We start from the raw sequence: 18,065 nt of genomic DNA, 5'->3' as shown, positions 1-18,065 counted from the left end.
GGGAGGTGGGAGGGGGGTTCATGTTTGGGAACTCATGTACACCCATGGTGGATTCGTATCGATGTATGGCAAAACCAATACCGTATTGTAAAGTAAAATAAAGTAAAAATTAAAATTAAAATAAATAAATAAATAAATGCTGAAGAGAGTGTGGAGAAAAGGAAACGTTCTTGCTCTGTTGGTGGGAATGTAAATTGCTACAGCCACTATGGAAGACGGTATGGAGATTCCTTAAAAAACTAGGAATAAAACCACCACATGACCTTGCAATCCCACTTCTAGGCATATACCCTGAAGAAACCAAAATTTTAAAAGACACATGTATCCCAGTGTTCACTGCAGCACTATTTACAATAGCTAGAACATGGAAGCAACCTAGATTTCCCTCAACAGATGAATGGACAAAGAAGTTGTTGTACATATACACAATGGAATATTACTCAGCCATAAAAAGGAATGCCCTTGAGTCAGTTCTAATGAAGTGGATGAACCTAGAACCTATTATACAGAGTGAAGTCAGAAAGAGAAAGATAAATATCATATTCTAATGTACATGTACAGAATCTAGAAAAATGGCTGAAGAATTCATTTACAGGGCAGCAAGAGAAACAGACAGAGAATCAACTTACAGACATGGGGAGAGGGTAGGAGAGGGTGAGATGTATGGAAAGAGTAACCTGGAAACCTATATTACCATATGTAAAATAGATAGCCATGGGGAATTTGCTGTATGGCTCAGGAAACTCAAACAGGGGCTCTGTATCAACCTAGAGGGGTGGGATGGGGAGGGAGATGGGAGGGAGGCTCAGAAGGGAGGGGATATATGTATACCTATGGCTGATTCATGTTGAGATTTGACCAAAAACAACAAATTTCTGTAAAGCAATTATCCTTCAATTTAAAAATTAATTAATTAATTAATTATAAATAAAAGCTACAGGACACAGGAAGAGCAATCAAGACTCTAAGTTCACTGGGCAGAGAAAGATGTATCTTCGGCAGTTATGGGGGTGGGGGGGGCACACTAGCTGAGCTGTAAACGAGAGCATTCTGACAGATGCAGGACATGGAAGTGGGCAGAAAGCTAAACGGAAGGGGAGGAGCTCCAGCCAAGATATCCAACGACACCATTGGAGGCACAAGGATATAAGAAGGGACGAGGTATGTGGCGGGATATGCTAAGTGGACCAGGCAGGATATGAAAGTCCTTTGAGAAGTTACATGAATGTAAAGTATTATCACTGTGACTGTGCTGTTGTTGTTACCACTGTTGTTCTATCTTGTCCAAATCTAGCAAGAGTTACTGGCTCAATTGTCAAATTCCACTTTCACAGCAAGGTTTACCCAACAGCTGATTTTAGAGATCGGCTGGAAGGAAAAGACAGCCTGAGCACCAGTTGGGTGACAACAGGAAAAGGTCTCTCTACCAACAACAGACCAGGAAAGAGACTGTTCTCCCGCTGCGTGGCATTATCTGATGGGACCCACTGAACTTGTGAGGCCTACTTGCAACCAGTTGGAGGGTAGAGCCGACATACAGAGAACAGAGATGAAGAACGGCAGACGCAGAGCCAAGCCCCTGCAGACCCCGCAGGGACCTTGCTATACCACGGGCTTCCTCACGCCAAGTAAGGAATCCTTTCACTGCTTAAACAGTTTTGTTTCCTCCTTAACTTAGCCACGTGTTAACTGTTTAAGAAAGAAAATGCCCATCATAGTAAACAGAGGAAATTTTCAGAATACTTTCAGTATAGTTGAATTTGGTGCCTTCATGTGAAAAAACAACTTCCTAGCAGTGCTAGAGAAGTAAAAGCTCTCTTGAATACCACAGTTTCAAGTCCCATAACCAGGAGTATCAACCACACAGCACAAAAGAATGACTAGTGAAAACATTCACTCTATCTTCCCGTAATTCCCCCAAATGGAGTAAAAACAATACGTACCTATACAGTCCTGGTTATCCACATAATGCACTTCATTCACACCTAAACCTTCCTTTTGATAGAGTTCTTGTTCCTAGAAAAAAATAGTCATAATCATAGATATGGAGATGCCATGTGAGAGGAAAGACTCACTGTTTGGTGCCAGATAGAATCATAACATTTATTGATTAGTCAGTGTACAAAGGTTCACACCAACTGATTCGGTGACTGAGAAGTCTTACAAAACATTAGGGAAGAAAAATCCTTGCCCCTAAGGCAAGGTGAAATCACAACTTCAATGGCCAACATAACATACAATTTACATATGTGGAAACATTTCCTCACAGATAAGCACGCTTTCCCTGAAATACGCTGGGCAGCCAGGCACAGACACAGGGATCTGTTAATAATCACTCAAACCCAAGACAAGACAGGGGCAGGTGGGCAGGAATTTTATCACAGATGAGCGAGCAATGCAATGAATTCAGGGGGTTATGTGTATTTCTTATTTTTCCCCCTGAATGTTTAAATATTTCCTCCTAAGAGACATACTAGCAAAAGGTTCTGTCATTCTAGGAGGCAATGTCCACTTGGGCTCAATCTGAATTTGAAATTCACTTTTATTTTAAAGAATTGGTATAAATATAAATCAAGACTGTCTCCTCTTCATGAAGTTTCTAGATAAAGCTTGCTGGGCTGGTAGGAAGGGAAGAATTAAGGCAGGTTAAGTGAGAAGCATACATGTCAAACTTCACACAGTAATGAAGGACTAAGGCACCCGGAGGGAACATTTTCAGAGAAACTATTTTAACTGCTAAGTACTTGTTTTCACCTGTTTGTTTATGCCAGAACTGGCTTAACTATAATATATGAGGAGAGGTATAAAAGTTGGAATGTGCTGGGAAACCCAAAAGGACAAAAACATAGTAAGAAAGGAGGAAAAGATGGATAGAATCGGAGCAGGAAAGAAAGGATTTCACATTTCAAGTCCAGATACAGAGGGGAGCTCAGAAAACAGCAGTGCTAATATGAAGGCAACCAGCAGCCAGGAAGGTGGGTGTAGACCTGCAGAAGTCACTGAGCTGCTGTGGTTTCTTCATCTGTAAAACAAAGGGCTGGACGAGATTAACGGGGTAATTCTGAGTTCCCTTTACTTCTACTTGCTTCACTCAGGAAAATACATCTCAAACAGCTCAAACGAAGGAAAGGGAAGAGTATTAGTAGGAAACGGCAGAAAATTCAAAATACTACGTAAAAAATGGTGAGACTAACCACAAATCTGCTGATCCAAAGTTACCTATACTTGCTGTGCACTCTGAAGTGTTACAAAGGAACTTCCTTAAGACCTGAGACTGTAAGAGTAGGACAGGCCCACAGTCATCTACTATGAGTAGTAGTGGGAAGTTCCTCACTCGACCGGAGATGGTGTCCGGCCAAAAACACCGCACCGACGGGCCACTGGCAGCGCACAGTGTAACCTGGCAGGGCTAGGGAGGCAGGCCAGTGCCCATGGACTCTCCCAACCTGGGGGCCCCACTGCCATATACAGAGAGGGTGAGCAGGTAACGAGTGGGCAGAAGCAGAGACCCAGGGGAAGGGAGGGGTGCCCAGGACAGGGTGAGAGGAGACTGCTGATTGGCAGTGGAGGAGGAAACAGCTGAATCAGGAAATGAAGCAAGAAGAATTTCAAGTCTAGTAAAAGTCACTAGTAAAAGGCAAGATACCCTCACTTCTGAGGAGGCGCCTATTTTAGAGTTTTTACTTAGCTTGGTCCCTAAGCTCAGCTGTACCATCAACACTTAGGATGTGCCCCCATAGCCCACGCAGGGCCTCTCTGAGTCCCTGGGCCACCATACATCATACCCCATCCAACCAGGTAACAACTGCAGTCTATCTCTGTACCCTGAAATTTTAAAATAGAGGGCTGTTCTTAAATCTAAATTGGACGCCAATTACCTCCTTCAGAATCCTTTCATTAAAAAATTGTTGAAGCTTCTCATTGCAATAGTTGATACAAAATTGTTCAAAACTGTTATGTTCAAAGTACTCTGAAAATAAAATCAGAACCAAGAGTCATCATCAGATCAACTTCACATTAATAGATTTAACTTAGGATAAAATTTTATTGTATCAATGCTTAATTTAACAGTAGGTTAAAATGTATGTATAACTGTTTCATACTCCTCAAATGCTCTTATTTCAAGACTTAAATTTTGATAGGCACTAAAATTAAGTATTAGAAACACCTCGGCTTGACAAAAAGTTGTTAAATAAATATCATATAGTAAAAGATATAAAATATTTTTTCACTTGTAATATATGTTTTAAGGCACAGGAGTTAAAGCAATCTAAATTGAAGAAAATGACTTATAATGTAAGCACTTCATATTTTTCTGTATAATCTGTGAGATTATAGTTAGAAAAAATATTATAGATACTAATGCATTTCTAAAATTAAGGCGTTGTATTACATTATCTCTAAGATCCCTGCAGCTTTAAAATGTTATGACTTTGTGTATTCATGTGCTGTGCGAAACTGGTGCCGACCAGGAAACAAATGTCTGAAGACTATGAAATTCTCAGGTCAGTAATGAGTGTTTCTCTAGCTCGGAACAAAAGGTAATGCTTTACTGTAAATTTCAACATATATATCACGTCAAAAACAAAACTCTGCCCTTCCCAAAAATGTAAACACTCATATCTTCTCATGGCAACTGCAAACAAATTACAAAGGACACCACTTGTGCACAGACAGAAGGAACGCCTGCATCTATAAAGCTCAATAAAAAATTGGTCAGACTTAACTTTGAGATTTTTACAACATGGTTATTCCGAACAAAGCATTCAGACGTCAGTGACTCATTTCATTTCTGGTCATACACAGCCACAGTTCTCAAATATTTATCTTAATAGCTTACTCATTCGATAGAAATTAATTGGAACTAGCTCTCTGTTGACAACTATCAGTAAGAATGAATTTTTATACATAGTTATGAGTTTGGCCTGTGTGCTAGGTCAACCTGTACCCAGCTCTACACTGGAGTCAATGGTCTTAATGAGTCAGTTCTCTTTATCAGCAACACTGAAGACTTTATTCTGCTGTACTCCTTTAAGAGCACTGAGACATGTCTACCCACAGTAGTTTCAATCAACATGTTTTAATTTAAGCATTACTGTGACCAAAATCCACAAGTCTTTCCTTTTTTTCTGAAACATTAGCTTCTTATTTGAATCATATTATGAAATGAAATGATAGTATGGACATATAACTGGAAATACATTAAGCAAAAGGTACTACAGGGAAAAAAGGTTTTTAAAATTTTAATCATGTATGTATGGAAAAACTGGGTGTAAAAATATCAAACAGATACAAACTCACAAACAAAACTATATTTACCAAACCCAGCGATATCCAGGACTCCAATAAAATAGGATGATGTTTCAAAAGGAAAACACTGGTTTACTCTGTTTACCACGTGATCAAAAAGATGGCTATAGACAGTCTTTGCCAAGGCATCCCGGGCATTGTTTGCCTGTTCCACTTTCAGGGGTACCCTGTAAAAGAAGACCGAGTCAACAGAAATTCTTCCTAGTAATGTTATGGAAATAACGCCAGGTTCCCAAGAGCTGAGCATGTACAGTCAACGCAAAGGACAAAATAAATAGCTACAAAATGTCAGTTGTGAATGGAAACAAATAAATAGGGCCAAGTAAAATACTACAGGAGAATTATCTATAATTAAAGACCTATTATTGAGTAAAAGAATATTAGGCTCAAAAAATCTTTTTAACAATTTTATACCTCACGGTACAGGCTGAATACACAAAAAATTTATTCAGAGGAATAATCTTTCACGTGACTTTCTTAAATGCAAAAGAAACTGAGTTTAATTCCAGACAACTTTAAAGTTCAGTAATTTGTTAACACTGCTTAAGGAAAAAAGAAAAAAAAGTTTATCTTAAAATGCAAACTGTCCAACTCTACTCTTTCATCTAAGTACTGGTAACTATACAGTATAACAGCATCAGACGCTGCAGATACAGACACACGGTCCGATGAAGAGAGTGCCACGCAAAAGAATTTCCAGACGCTGTGCCAAATGCTGTCACAGAGCATGAGGCACCATGTGAACACCAGAAAAAATGATCAAACTTCGAAAGAAATCTCAGAAGTCACTCAGGTCTCTTCTAAACAGTGGTTTCCCAACTTACATTTCGTGCAGAAGAACCCTTTCCTAAAGGGACTCTTACGTGGACACTCCATCCATAAACAGAACTGCTTTAGATAGAACACAGGGGAAATGGAGCTGAGGACCACACCCGGGGCTCTTACCAGCCTTCCCGTGGGCTCCAGAAACGTCTCTGAAGGACCACACTACTGCAGGCGCTACTATATACTCTCCTCACTGAGATTTTCTTCAGCATATAACAACAGTGGGGAATTAGCTTAGCAGAGAACCAGGCTGAACACACCTTGCTAATACTTCCCAAAGTAAGTTATAGAACTTTCTGTGTAGCGAAAAGGGCTTTTGTTATCCTTACTTTTTAAATTTACTGAAATGTTTTGAAACATTCCTTTGCCTTACTCAGCAAGGAACAGAGGCAGGATCTGGCTTTTCCCCCACGAGGCAGGACTTGGAGGGAGCAGTGAGCAGGGAACTTACTTTATCACTGTTCCTTTGGTGCCCCCTGCTGTTGTCAGCATGACTCTCGTAGTCAAACTTACACGAAGATCATCTTGATCCAGACCCAGTAATTCAGCACAATATTCCAACGACTGAGTAGATTTACTCTTCAGATTACAACCACCTATTGAAAACATATTTTAATTTCCAATTAATAAACATTACACGAGATTTTCAAGATGCATTTTCTTAGAAGTACACTTCACTGACAAAGCTGTGAACTAGACAAGGCTTATTTGTGACTTTTAATTTCACCTCCCTTGTTCCCCACCCTTGTCAGACACTCATATTGCCAAGGTCACTGGGCAACTCATTCAGGGCAGCCCATGACACAATCCTCTCAGCCCAACAAAATTTTAACCTATCAGGGTTTCATTTTTCATGACCCAGCAAGGGAAATATACTAATGATAGGTTACAAATTTTGTTAATATATTAAATCTCTGGAGTAATAGAATGCCTTATCACCAAAACTCATATGACTGCAGAAAACGTTAAGGAGTAATTCCAGTGGTAAACGTCATGAGGTCAGCATGGGTGTGGATGTTTGTCTAGGGGCAGGTGTGAGTGCGCACACATGCATGTGCTCGTGACACCCGGGGACAAAGGAGGAGGGTGAGGAGGCCACGGCTATTTTTTCTGAACATCGTATCTACAGGTTCCTATTATGGAGGCTGTTTCAAAATGCTTCTTATAGAAAGACAGCATACAATAGTGCTTTAGATTCCGAGCTGTTATAGCTCTAGAATTTACTAGTTGTGTGACCTTGAATGAGTTACTTATTATGCTCAGTTTCCTTACCCATATAATAAGGACAGTAACTCTATCAATCTAATAAGGTTGTTATGAAGACTAGTAAGGGTGGATACGTGAATTGCCTGGAAGAGAGTCTGGTGCATAATAAGCACATATAATTATTGTCTTATTAATAATAATAAAATAATTAATATTTTTAGGACTGTATAAATGATTCATTTAAGACTAATCTCAAACTTACAAAGAATGCATGTAATCATATGGGAATTATATTATGACAAATAGATAAACTATTTAACAGACTGGTCTCAGGGGAAACAGACTATGAGATCTCATATGAATAAGGGGTTGTCAAGGTAATTCATTGAGGAAAGAATTGCACTTCAAACAAATGGCAATGGACAACTGGACGTCCACAGGCAAAAGAATGTAGCTGGACTCCTACTTCATACCATACAAAGAAATTAACTCAAACTCAAAGACTTCAAGGTAAGAGTTCACACCATTCTCTTAGAAGAATTCAGACATAAATCCATATGATCTTGGACTAGGTTGGTTTCCTAGATATGGCACCATAAGTAACAAAAGAAAATAATATGCAAATTGGATTTCATCAAAGTGAAAACCTTTTACGTTTCAAAGAACACTATCAAAAATTTAAAAGACAAATCACAGAATGAGAGAAAATATTTGCAAATTATATATCTGATAAGGAACTTATATTCAAAATATACTTAAAAACTCTTACAAGTGAATTTTTAAAAGGCGATCAAATAAATGAGTAAAGAATATAAGCAGTCATTTCTCAAATAAAAGATACACAAATGCCCAATAAAATCATGAAAAAATGCTCAGCAGCTTGATCAATCAGGAAAATGCAAATAAAAACCACAATGAGGCAGCACTTTGCATGCACTAGAGTGGTCAGAATGTAAAACGGTTCAGTTACTTTGAAAATCAATTCCTCAAAAGGTTAAATATAGAATTACCATATGACTCTGCAATTCCACTCCTAAGCATACAGACAGAGAAATGAAAATATACATGCACACAAAAGTCTGCACATGAATGTTTACAGTAGCAATATTCATAATAGCCAAAGGTCGAAGCAACCTAAAAGTTCCTCAAATGACAAATGGATAAATAAAATGTGGTATATATCCATGCAATGAAATATTAGTCAGCAAAAAAAGAAATGATGTACTGACAGATGTTTAAACATACATGAACCTTGGAAACACTATGCTAAGTGAAAGAAACTAGTCACAAAAAAGCCCATATTGTTTGATTTCATTTATATGAAACACCCAGTTGACAGAGACAATGTAGAACAGGGGCTGCCTAAAGGCTAGGTATTCGGGAGGGCTGGGGAGTAACTAAGGAAGGGTACGGAGTTCCTTTTGGAGTGATGACAATGTTCTAAAACTGATTAGAGTGATCAATGCGCAACTCAATACAAATTATGTTTCAATAAAGCGGAACAAAACAATAAGGGAAGAGGAATACTTAGAAGATATATTAAACCTTTAATTCCAGGAAAATAAAATTACTACTAATCTCTAGTTTGTACACACATACACATGATCTAAGATTACATAACTCAAAAAATTTACCACCAATAACTGATCAATTCATTTCAATGCTTCTTTCTAACTATTTTGCAAAGTTTCTTATATACTTTCAGGAATTATTTAACACTAGCATAAAATATTTATGTTAGTAAATTAAATGTTTTTTAAAACATTAAAAGTTTCAAAAAGGCAAAAAAAAAAAGCAAACAAACATTATAATATAATGTAAGGCTTTCGTGTCACGCCTTCTAAAAATGAACTTCTTTGAATAATTTTTTACAATTGTTCTTATAATAATGTATATTTTGTTATGTGGAATTTTAAAAACATAGCAAGTCCCAATAGGTATTTTTTGCATTTCCATCAAGTAAAAACTTCTAAATAGCAATGGGAGCTATCTACATATTTACTAAAGAATAATTTTTCTGATAAAATAATTACAAAAATCCAGAGCTTTTTCAAATTGCAAAGTCATGCCAAAATTGAGCTCTCTGGGACAGGAAAAAATAAATTCTAATTAGAAAGAAATCATCTGAATCTATAGGAAGGATTATAGGAACGATGAAGATTAATATAATAAAATCTTAGCTATTAAAATAAAAATGACTTAGTTTATTAATCCTTTTGATTTATTGCCTCATTCCAATCTGCTCTGCTTTCTGCTCATCTTCCCTTCGACAGAAGGAAGTTTGAGAAGAAAAATAAAAAGACAATGTAAATATCTACTAAGTGCCTTTTGACACTTAAATGCTTTTCAACTAACCAGACCCACATTCATGATCCTCTGTGTACACCTGTATGTCCTACCACAGGCTAATAACACGAGGTGTGTGAACATGCCACCTATCACTTCAAATAAACCATATTTCTAAAGTGTGCATTAATTAAACATTTTTGGATATTATTAATACTTGGAATTCCTACATGCTCCCTTGGTATAATGATGCCACAGAGCAAACGAAAATGTACTCTAACATTCATTACATTTTCAAATCCCTCAAAAAAAAACTAATACAAATTTTAATGCATACTAAGTATATACCTGATATTGCCTGGTTTTTCTTTTTGCTTGTTTCATTTTAAACTGGGATTAATCAGTATTTTTATTTTACTCATGCATTAAAAACAGTGATTACTACATGGCAGGCATGAGTATTTGCATCATTCTACAAATATTCAACTCATTTACTCCTCTGTATGACATGAGGTTGGACCTGGATTTATTATTCCCACTTTACAGGTGAGGAAACCGAGACTCCGAGAGATTAAGCTCCTGCCCCAGGTCACACAGGCAGGTAACAAACACATGGTACACAGACTGGCCCTAGACAACGTGCTCTTACATACCACACTCTGTCATCTGAGGCTGAGGTCACAGACTCACAGACACTCAGTCTGAAAGCCATTAAGACTGTCGACTTCCATCTGCTCAGAAAGTTCGGTGACAGAGGGCAATGAGGGGCAGTTATCACACACACCGGAGTCAGTCAAATGTGAGGAGAACCAGCTCTCATACCTACAACTTCACTAGTGACCATACTACTTAAACTTCTCAAAAGTCCTACTTCTGTAAAACGGAGATAACATCCTCTATCTCATTATCTTTCTAAGTTCAGATTATGACTATGATGTTTATAATGAAACATAATATATGAAGGGTCTTACACGTAGCAGACACATTCATTTTTTAATGTTCTTCCTTCCTCTTGTACCCCCTCCTTATATGCAAACTACTGCTAAGGTAACTGTACTTTAAAAAACATTTCCCTCGTGTATTATCTCTTCATTATTTTATGAGTGAAAAAGTCAAGGTTTACAAAACTTCCGGGATCTGACACTAAAGCCCACGTTACTGATCACTGTGTTACATGGTGCTTTTGATTTTTTTAAAACAATGTATGTATGCAGGAATCAACAATCTTTTCCTCTAAAGTATGAGGTTTTAGGCTTTGCCAGCCATGCAGTCTTTGTCACAACTACCCAGCTCTGCCACTGCAGCATGAAAGCTCACATGGATAAGACATAAATAAATGTCTTTATGTGTTCTAATAAAACTTTATTTACAAAACAAAACCAGGGAGCTAGTCAGATTTGACCATGAGCCAACCCCCGCATTCATGGATCAAACTTAAGATCATACAAAGTGTTAGCTGCTCAGTCATGTCCGACTGCTTGCAACTCCATGGACTGTAGCCCGCCAGGCTCCTCTGTCCATGGAATTCTCCAGGCAAGAATACTGGAGTGAGTAGCCATTCCTTTCTCCAGGGGATCTGCCCAACCCAGGGGTTGAATCTGGGTCTCCTGCACTGCAGGCAGATTTCTTTACCATCTGAGCCACCAGGGAAGCCTTGGCATTTACACAGACTGAAACAATATGGTTGAAAAGTTGTATCATGAAGGCATTTAAATGCTTTTTCAATGTGCATCAAATTTAACTTGTTTTCATTTCCGATAATAATGTATATGGGCTTTTATGTACTCAATTATCCTAACTAACTAATCCAAGTTTAGATCAGTGAACCAGGAAAATATCAGAATACCTTAAGAGATAGCAGAGGATTATTCTGTTCACTTATTGGAAAAGATTATCATCAGTTCAAAAATTTAACCAAATATGACCCTAGTAGTCAGTTACTTATCCTTCATAAAATGAATTCCTCATCAGTATCACTGATTTATTCAAAAACAAAGTTCACAATAACCAGACATGCAGCATCCTTCAGCTGCAAGTTTCATCATGTGACACAATATAGTCTGGAATTGCAGGGCTTAACAAACTAGCACAGAGTCAAAATACACATGCAATTAAACGACAGAACTTCGAATTTTACTTCTTTTTAAAACCAAACAAAAAGATCACACACACACACACACACAAAAACAACCTGAAGTGCTGCCAGCTTCCTCAAAATCAATATTCCCAAGGTGCAGGACACCAGCTACTACCCGGAACAGATCAAGCTTTTCTTCATCATCCAAGCCGATCTTTTTCATGGCTGTGCACATTCTAATAAAATCACCGTGGTCATCCAACAAAGGATCTTTCAAGGAGCCTGCCTTAAGATGCTACAGAATAAGAGACATCAATTAAATGTGGTCTACATTGCTTAAGTATCACCAACACAACTACACAAGGTCTACTAATGCACTATGGCACATGCAAAAATAAAATGCGTCAATCAGAAAACTTTGGTGTTTCAACACATTCAAAACCTGAATGACTGGGCGAAGTGTACACAGGATCTATGTATTATTTCTTTCAATGATGTGTGAATCTATACCTATCTCCATAAAAATTTCAATCAAAAATGGAATGAGATGTTTTCCAATTTAATTACGGTTTTAACTCTAAAGATAAGATATTATATAAAAATATAAATTGAGTGAAAATGAAGGAAATATCAGTGGTTGAATCAACATAAAACCAAAGATCAAAAAGAACTGAAGTTTTTAAAAACTGTAATAAAAGTTTAAATCTGAGCTGTACCAGTATTCAAAAGCAGTGAACAGTGGAAAGGCTAAAAACAACAATTTTCATGGCCTGGGAATTAATTTTTAAGCCTTTATCTGTTAGTATATATGAGGTAAAGTATATTAGTAAGCATTATGCTTATGCTAAGAATTCACGCAATGACTGAAAACATTTCAGAAAAAAATGCAAGAGAAAATTTGCTTTCTTTCTTAAAAGAATGTTCATCTAATGTATTCTTTACTAGAACCTATAATAAACTCAGAAAAAGGAAGAAGAAAAGTCAGCCCTGCAGAAACTAGAAGGAGGAAAAACAAAGTTACTGGACACAGAAAGACTGGACTAGCAATTTTCCAGAACTTGAGAATGAATAAGCAAAATTAAACATGAGGTAACAGTGTCGGAATTAACTGGCCATTCTAGACATCCTGAAGAGAGTTTTTTTTCCTCCGGGTTGCCAATTGCTTCCCAGCTAAAGTTGTAACTGCCTTTCCACAGTCTTCAAAATGTTTAATTATGCATGTGTAAAATTTCTGGAAAATGTCTAGACAAAGAAATTTAATTTTATTCTTCAAAGAAGCAAACAACAACATGCAGCCAAATTTAAAAGAAAACACATATCATGCAGAATTTTTAGTCTTGCAGTTGATCAGTTATTTCACTTGAAAACTGTTTCTACTCAAATGTCCATGAATATATTGCTGTTATAGCAGACTAAAAATACTGCATTCTCCTAAAAATTACACACAGCTTAAAGACACGCCAATGGTACTAGGCAAAGAATTCTGAATAGTCAAAATGATCACCTCATCCTCCTGATACAGAAGACAATAAAAAGTAATTTAAACATATTAAATCCATTAGTCACTTACATATTTTTATATATAAACTCAATAATGTGAATAAGATTCTTAACAATGTATGGTGACTCTAGAACCAGAAAGTGAACATTTTCTTCTTAGGAGAGTACAAAGAGTGCAATATTCTTTGGAAAGTAAAATAACAGTCTTCTTTCCTCTCCACTTAGTCTTTCCCACGCCAAAAGATTAAGTATATATATATCTGTGTTTTTTCCCTTTGGGATAGCAGCAATATCCCACCAGGGAATGTCCCAATTATCTTAATGTAAGCAATACAATTTCTGTATTTCAATGGTACCTTGTAAAAATATAGATTATCATAACAAAAGAGAACACTGTAATAAATAATGTCATTTCTTAAAGTCTCTACCATGGATGTTTACAATTTACAATCCAGACATCTGTATATAAAATAATAAAATATCAATTTAAACAAACATTAACTGCAGACTCATCTGTTTAGAATTCAAAATAATGGGGATTTTTGTTTTCTATTCTTTTCTATGAATATACTAAAGATATAATTCTCACTATCTTGAAAGTAGTCAAAAACATCTAACTCACTCAAATGCATCTAACTCAAATGCAGAGACATTAAAAACTGAATACAATAAAATTTTGTTCAATTACACACTCAATACAAATCTTTTTAAAAATTAATAAAGACAATATGAACTAGTCCCTATAATTAATCCTGACTTAGTATCTCATAATTTAAGCTGCCTGAATAGCTACACCTTCATACCACTTACCACTTACACACTGTATCTTAAAATTTGTAAAGGTTGTAGACTTTTAGATTAAGGATTTTATTCTTTTAAAGTAATACTTAATGTATAATTATATCTAATTAATCCTAGAAATACAATAATTTAGTAGAAGTTACACATAAAACTAAACTTTTCATAATAAATTACAGAAACACGCTGCTTTAAAGAGAAATATCACAATAATACATAAGAACTAGTTCACAACAATGCTCACTCTTTGTGTACATCAAAGCTTCTTTCAGCTTTGACACAGATAATAAATTATAAAGAACAGATTTTATATTTAATCCTAATGGTTAATATGAGAGTAAGTTTCAAAACTGTTAGCAAAGGATGATTTTTAGGCAATTTGATACCCTCATGTTTGGAAAATAACAGGGAAAAAAGTGCATTGAGGTCCCACCAAGAAGACTCAGAACCTGCAGCTTCTAGAGATAGCAAAAGAGGAATAAAGTGTTTCATGCCGAGAGAGGCGTGAAAGACTATGTAGGTCTTTTAAGCATAAGCTTAAAGTAAGAAATCTTGCTTGGGTTTCAAAATAAAAACAGAATGTATCTTTCAGCACAATTTTTTTGCATTAAAGATTATAATCTGTTTTTAAAAAGTCTACTTTACCTCAGGAGTTTTTCGGTTCTGTAAAATCTGTTTGTCAGTTTCTTTGTTAGCAAAGTATCTAGTGCAGCCTCGGTTTAAATACTATGAGAAAGAAATTTAAAATATAATTAACAATATGATCCACCAGAAAATAACACAAAGGAAAACACAATCTATCCAACAGTGTTAACCATTTCTAAACATAATCTGAGCATCATTTAATCTCTCAATTAAAATCAATACTTCTGTATATCATAAACACTTTACTTCTATTAATCAAACCAGGGATGGTGAAACTCTTAATCTGAAAGTTGAATTAAATGATTAACAGAAAAAAAACAGTACCATAAAGCTTTCCTACTTTTAAAAGGGAGCAATTTTAAATCTTTACAAGATATGACCTAAATATGCAAAAAGTCTGAGTAATATTTTAGTAATATTTGAGAAATATTTAAAATTCTGAATAATTAACAAATAATATCCTTGAGTTTCTTAATTTCTGGTTTTTACGATCAGTCCTTCAAAACATGCCTTTCATAGTGACTGACAGTTAACACTAACTGTACATAAATTACATTTGCTTTATGAACCTTCACAGGTATTCAAATAACAATTTCAGCTTTTATCTCAATGATTTACTTCCCTGCCCAGAAGTTTTTTAAGATTAAGTGCTTTGAAAACACAGAACAAGGGAAGCAACTGAAAAGAAAATAATATACTGGTCTTCAGCAGAATCTACTACCCACATTTAATAGGTGGGGGTTGTTCAGGAAGGAAGTGCAGAGGGAACAGGATGAGAAAATTTTTTAAACATCTCAGCTTTTCTTAAATCAGGTCACTAGGATTCTATTCTCCCATGACAATGAATTCCAAGATTATAGAGATATCAAGAAAAAAATTACAGTAAATTGAATGACTTAGGGATAAATTAATACTGAAGATAATCAATGCATTATCTCCCCCCCATTATAGTGAAATATTAAAATACAGTTTGAAGAATCAAAGCTACTCCATTTTGTAAGGTTCCAGGAAAAGAGCCTTTGGAAATCCCCTGACCTCACCCCACCACCTGCAAACCAATCAGAACCCTTGGCCAGCCCCGGGAAATTCAAATCAAGCCTGGAAAAGGAGAACCAATCAGAACTCAACACCTAACCCTTCACCAGAAGGTGACCAATCAGACCCGGAGACTTCCGTTTTTCAAATTTTTCGCGTGATAATACCCTATATAAGCAATGTAACCCAGAGCTCAGGGCTCCTCTCTCTAGCTGCTGTGTCCGGTATCGGTGGGAGCCCCAGCTCGAGCTTGGTAATAAAAACTGTCTTGCTTTTGCATCGGATATAGGCTCCCTGGTGGTCACTGGGAGATTTCGCGACTTGGGCATAACACAGTTAAAACCAGAAAATAATATCCAGTGAATTTTTCTTTGCAGACTAAAATCTTGAGGGAAAGAATAAAATAAAAAGGATAATACTGGTAAGCATTTTCAACTGACTTTCAAAACAGAGTTCTTTTATTTAGCAGGATAATAGTAGCTTAACTATATGGACCCAAAACAAATGTTTTCTTTGCTAGCAAGAGTTTTATCCACCTACTGCAACTGTTTTTATCAAATACTAGGTTTCTGGACAGATGGACTTAATAGTAAAACCTAAGGACAATACTTGTTTCTTCTAACTTTTCTGTAACTAAAAAGCTGTAACTATTCTAGTCACCCATTCTCATTCTATCCAAGCCTTACTTATATTCAAAGATCCTTGCATGATTATAATGAATGCTTCCATGGAACATGTGCAAAACTATTTCAAAATTTTGAATAATACAAGCATTCTTAACCTTTTATTTTCTAAAATACATGTGTAGTTAATATGGATGTTTTTGAACAGATGTAACTCTACAATTCTTTATATACTAATTTGGACAGAGTCACTAATTTGTATACAGCAGCAACAAAAAAATCTGGGGGCGGGGGGGAGTGTTCACCCTGCTGCAGTTTCTCCTTTGTCTTTACAACTTTATCCCCGAGTTATAACTGGAGGCCTAAACTAAACCAGAGAAAAACCTGATGAAGTGACCAAGACTCGAAGTCCCTCTAAGGTCGAATAATTTGGGGGAAGGAATACAGAGGAGCATGTCCGTCTGCCAGAGAGGAATGTCCAAGACAGCAGATGTTTTTAGGTAAAAGCTAAGGCTGTTCCTCTAGTTTCCCTCTTACCACCAAAAGGACTCCCTTGTAAGAGGAAATCATGCCCCTAGCTCACTCCACAGGGACAGGAAACTCCGACCTGATAAAGTATTTCAGAGGCTGCCCTCTTAGGATGGCTGTCCTTGTGCCAGGAAAGACCACATTCTGAGACACAGGAACTACGTTCCCAAGCCCCCAAGTAGAAAGAAACACTATGTTAAGACAACAGGCATGTCACTTTATCCTTAACTCAGTGTTGGCAAAGCCACACCAACATTACTAAATTCCATGTGAGTCATATTAACTTAGAGTCCTTTTCTAAAAATCACTCCAGAGAAACGCATCTTCTACTGTCATGAAGATACTGTGGGCAACTAACCCAATTCCAATTAATTTGGTGAGTTCTAGAGAAGGTTAAAGGTTTCCCTCATAGCTCAGTCTGTAAAGAATCTGCCTGCAATGCAGGAGACCTGGGTTCAATTCCTGGGTCGGAAGAGCCCCTGGAGAAGGAAATGGCAACCCACTCTAGTATTTTTGCCTGGAGAATCCGATGGTCAGAGAAGCCAGGAGGGCTAGAGTCCGTGGGGTCACAAGAGTCGGACATGACTTGGTGACTACCTCACCACCACCACCGCCACCAGAGAAGGTTAAACACTGCAGAACTACATACACAGATGCAGTTATAAAGCATTTTAAAACAACAGCGTTTTTAAATGTCCAAATATACATTAAAAGAAATTGATTGAAGTAACAAAGAGAAGCCAGGTTGCAAACACACACACACAGAACAATGATTAAATGTAAATGTATGTCATGATTCTCAAGTGGAGGACTACTGGCCAAAAAGGCCGATGAGAATTACCTGGAAAACTTTACACTGTCTGCACTTCCAACTTGCACTCCACAATCCTCACGTCCCAAACAGGGACGCCATTTTCCAGCCGAGAACTTGTAAATTACACTAACCACTCCCAGTCACCTCTTCCTGAAACTGAACACTGCCTTGTGATCCTTGGCATTCCTGATCTCCTTGCGCTTCTCTCCCAGCCCCACTTGGGCTTCCTTTCTTAGACAGCTCGTCTACCCATCCTCTTTACCTCTAGAGTTTGGATCCTGGCACATGCTGTTCTACATTGTGCAATCTCTCTGCACAATCTCATCGCCTCACTCTCACAGTTCTATCATCAGCATACTGACATCTCACAAACCTGTCCCCGCAGCTCTGACCTGATCTTATCCCAGCCAACAGTCTT

The 18,065-nt window shown here is 37.0% G+C and overlaps 1 protein-coding gene across 4 annotated transcripts in view; it reads right to left on the bottom strand.

Annotated features, from left to right (window-relative positions):
- Positions 1 to 18,065, bottom strand: part of LOC120860419 (unconventional myosin-VI) — a 159,815-nt gene that overhangs the window by 60,197 nt on the left and 81,553 nt on the right. For all 4 annotated transcript variants that reach the window (XR_005720320.1, XM_040236216.1, XM_040236217.1 and 1 more), the window contains exons 10-15: positions 14,648 to 14,728; positions 11,819 to 11,999; positions 6,587 to 6,731; positions 5,320 to 5,477; positions 3,879 to 3,970; positions 1,944 to 2,016 (exon numbers count right to left, since the gene is read on the bottom strand). Coding sequence is in view for 3 of the 4 variants with exons in the window: in XM_040236216.1 (XP_040092150.1) it covers positions 1,944 to 2,016; positions 3,879 to 3,970; positions 5,320 to 5,477; positions 6,587 to 6,731; positions 11,819 to 11,999; positions 14,648 to 14,728 (730 nt within the window). In the remaining variant the exon portion in view is untranslated. The remainder of the gene's footprint in view (positions 1 to 1,943; positions 2,017 to 3,878; positions 3,971 to 5,319; positions 5,478 to 6,586; positions 6,732 to 11,818; positions 12,000 to 14,647; positions 14,729 to 18,065) is intronic.

The sequence above is a fragment of the Oryx dammah genome, unplaced genomic scaffold (assembly GCF_014754425.2).
Source record: "Oryx dammah isolate SB20612 unplaced genomic scaffold, SCBI_Odam_1.1 HiC_scaffold_11072, whole genome shotgun sequence".
Taxonomy (NCBI): Eukaryota; Metazoa; Chordata; class Mammalia; order Artiodactyla; family Bovidae; genus Oryx; species Oryx dammah.
The sequence above is the reverse complement of the archived record's forward strand: the minus strand, read 5'-3'. Positions and strand labels throughout refer to the sequence as shown.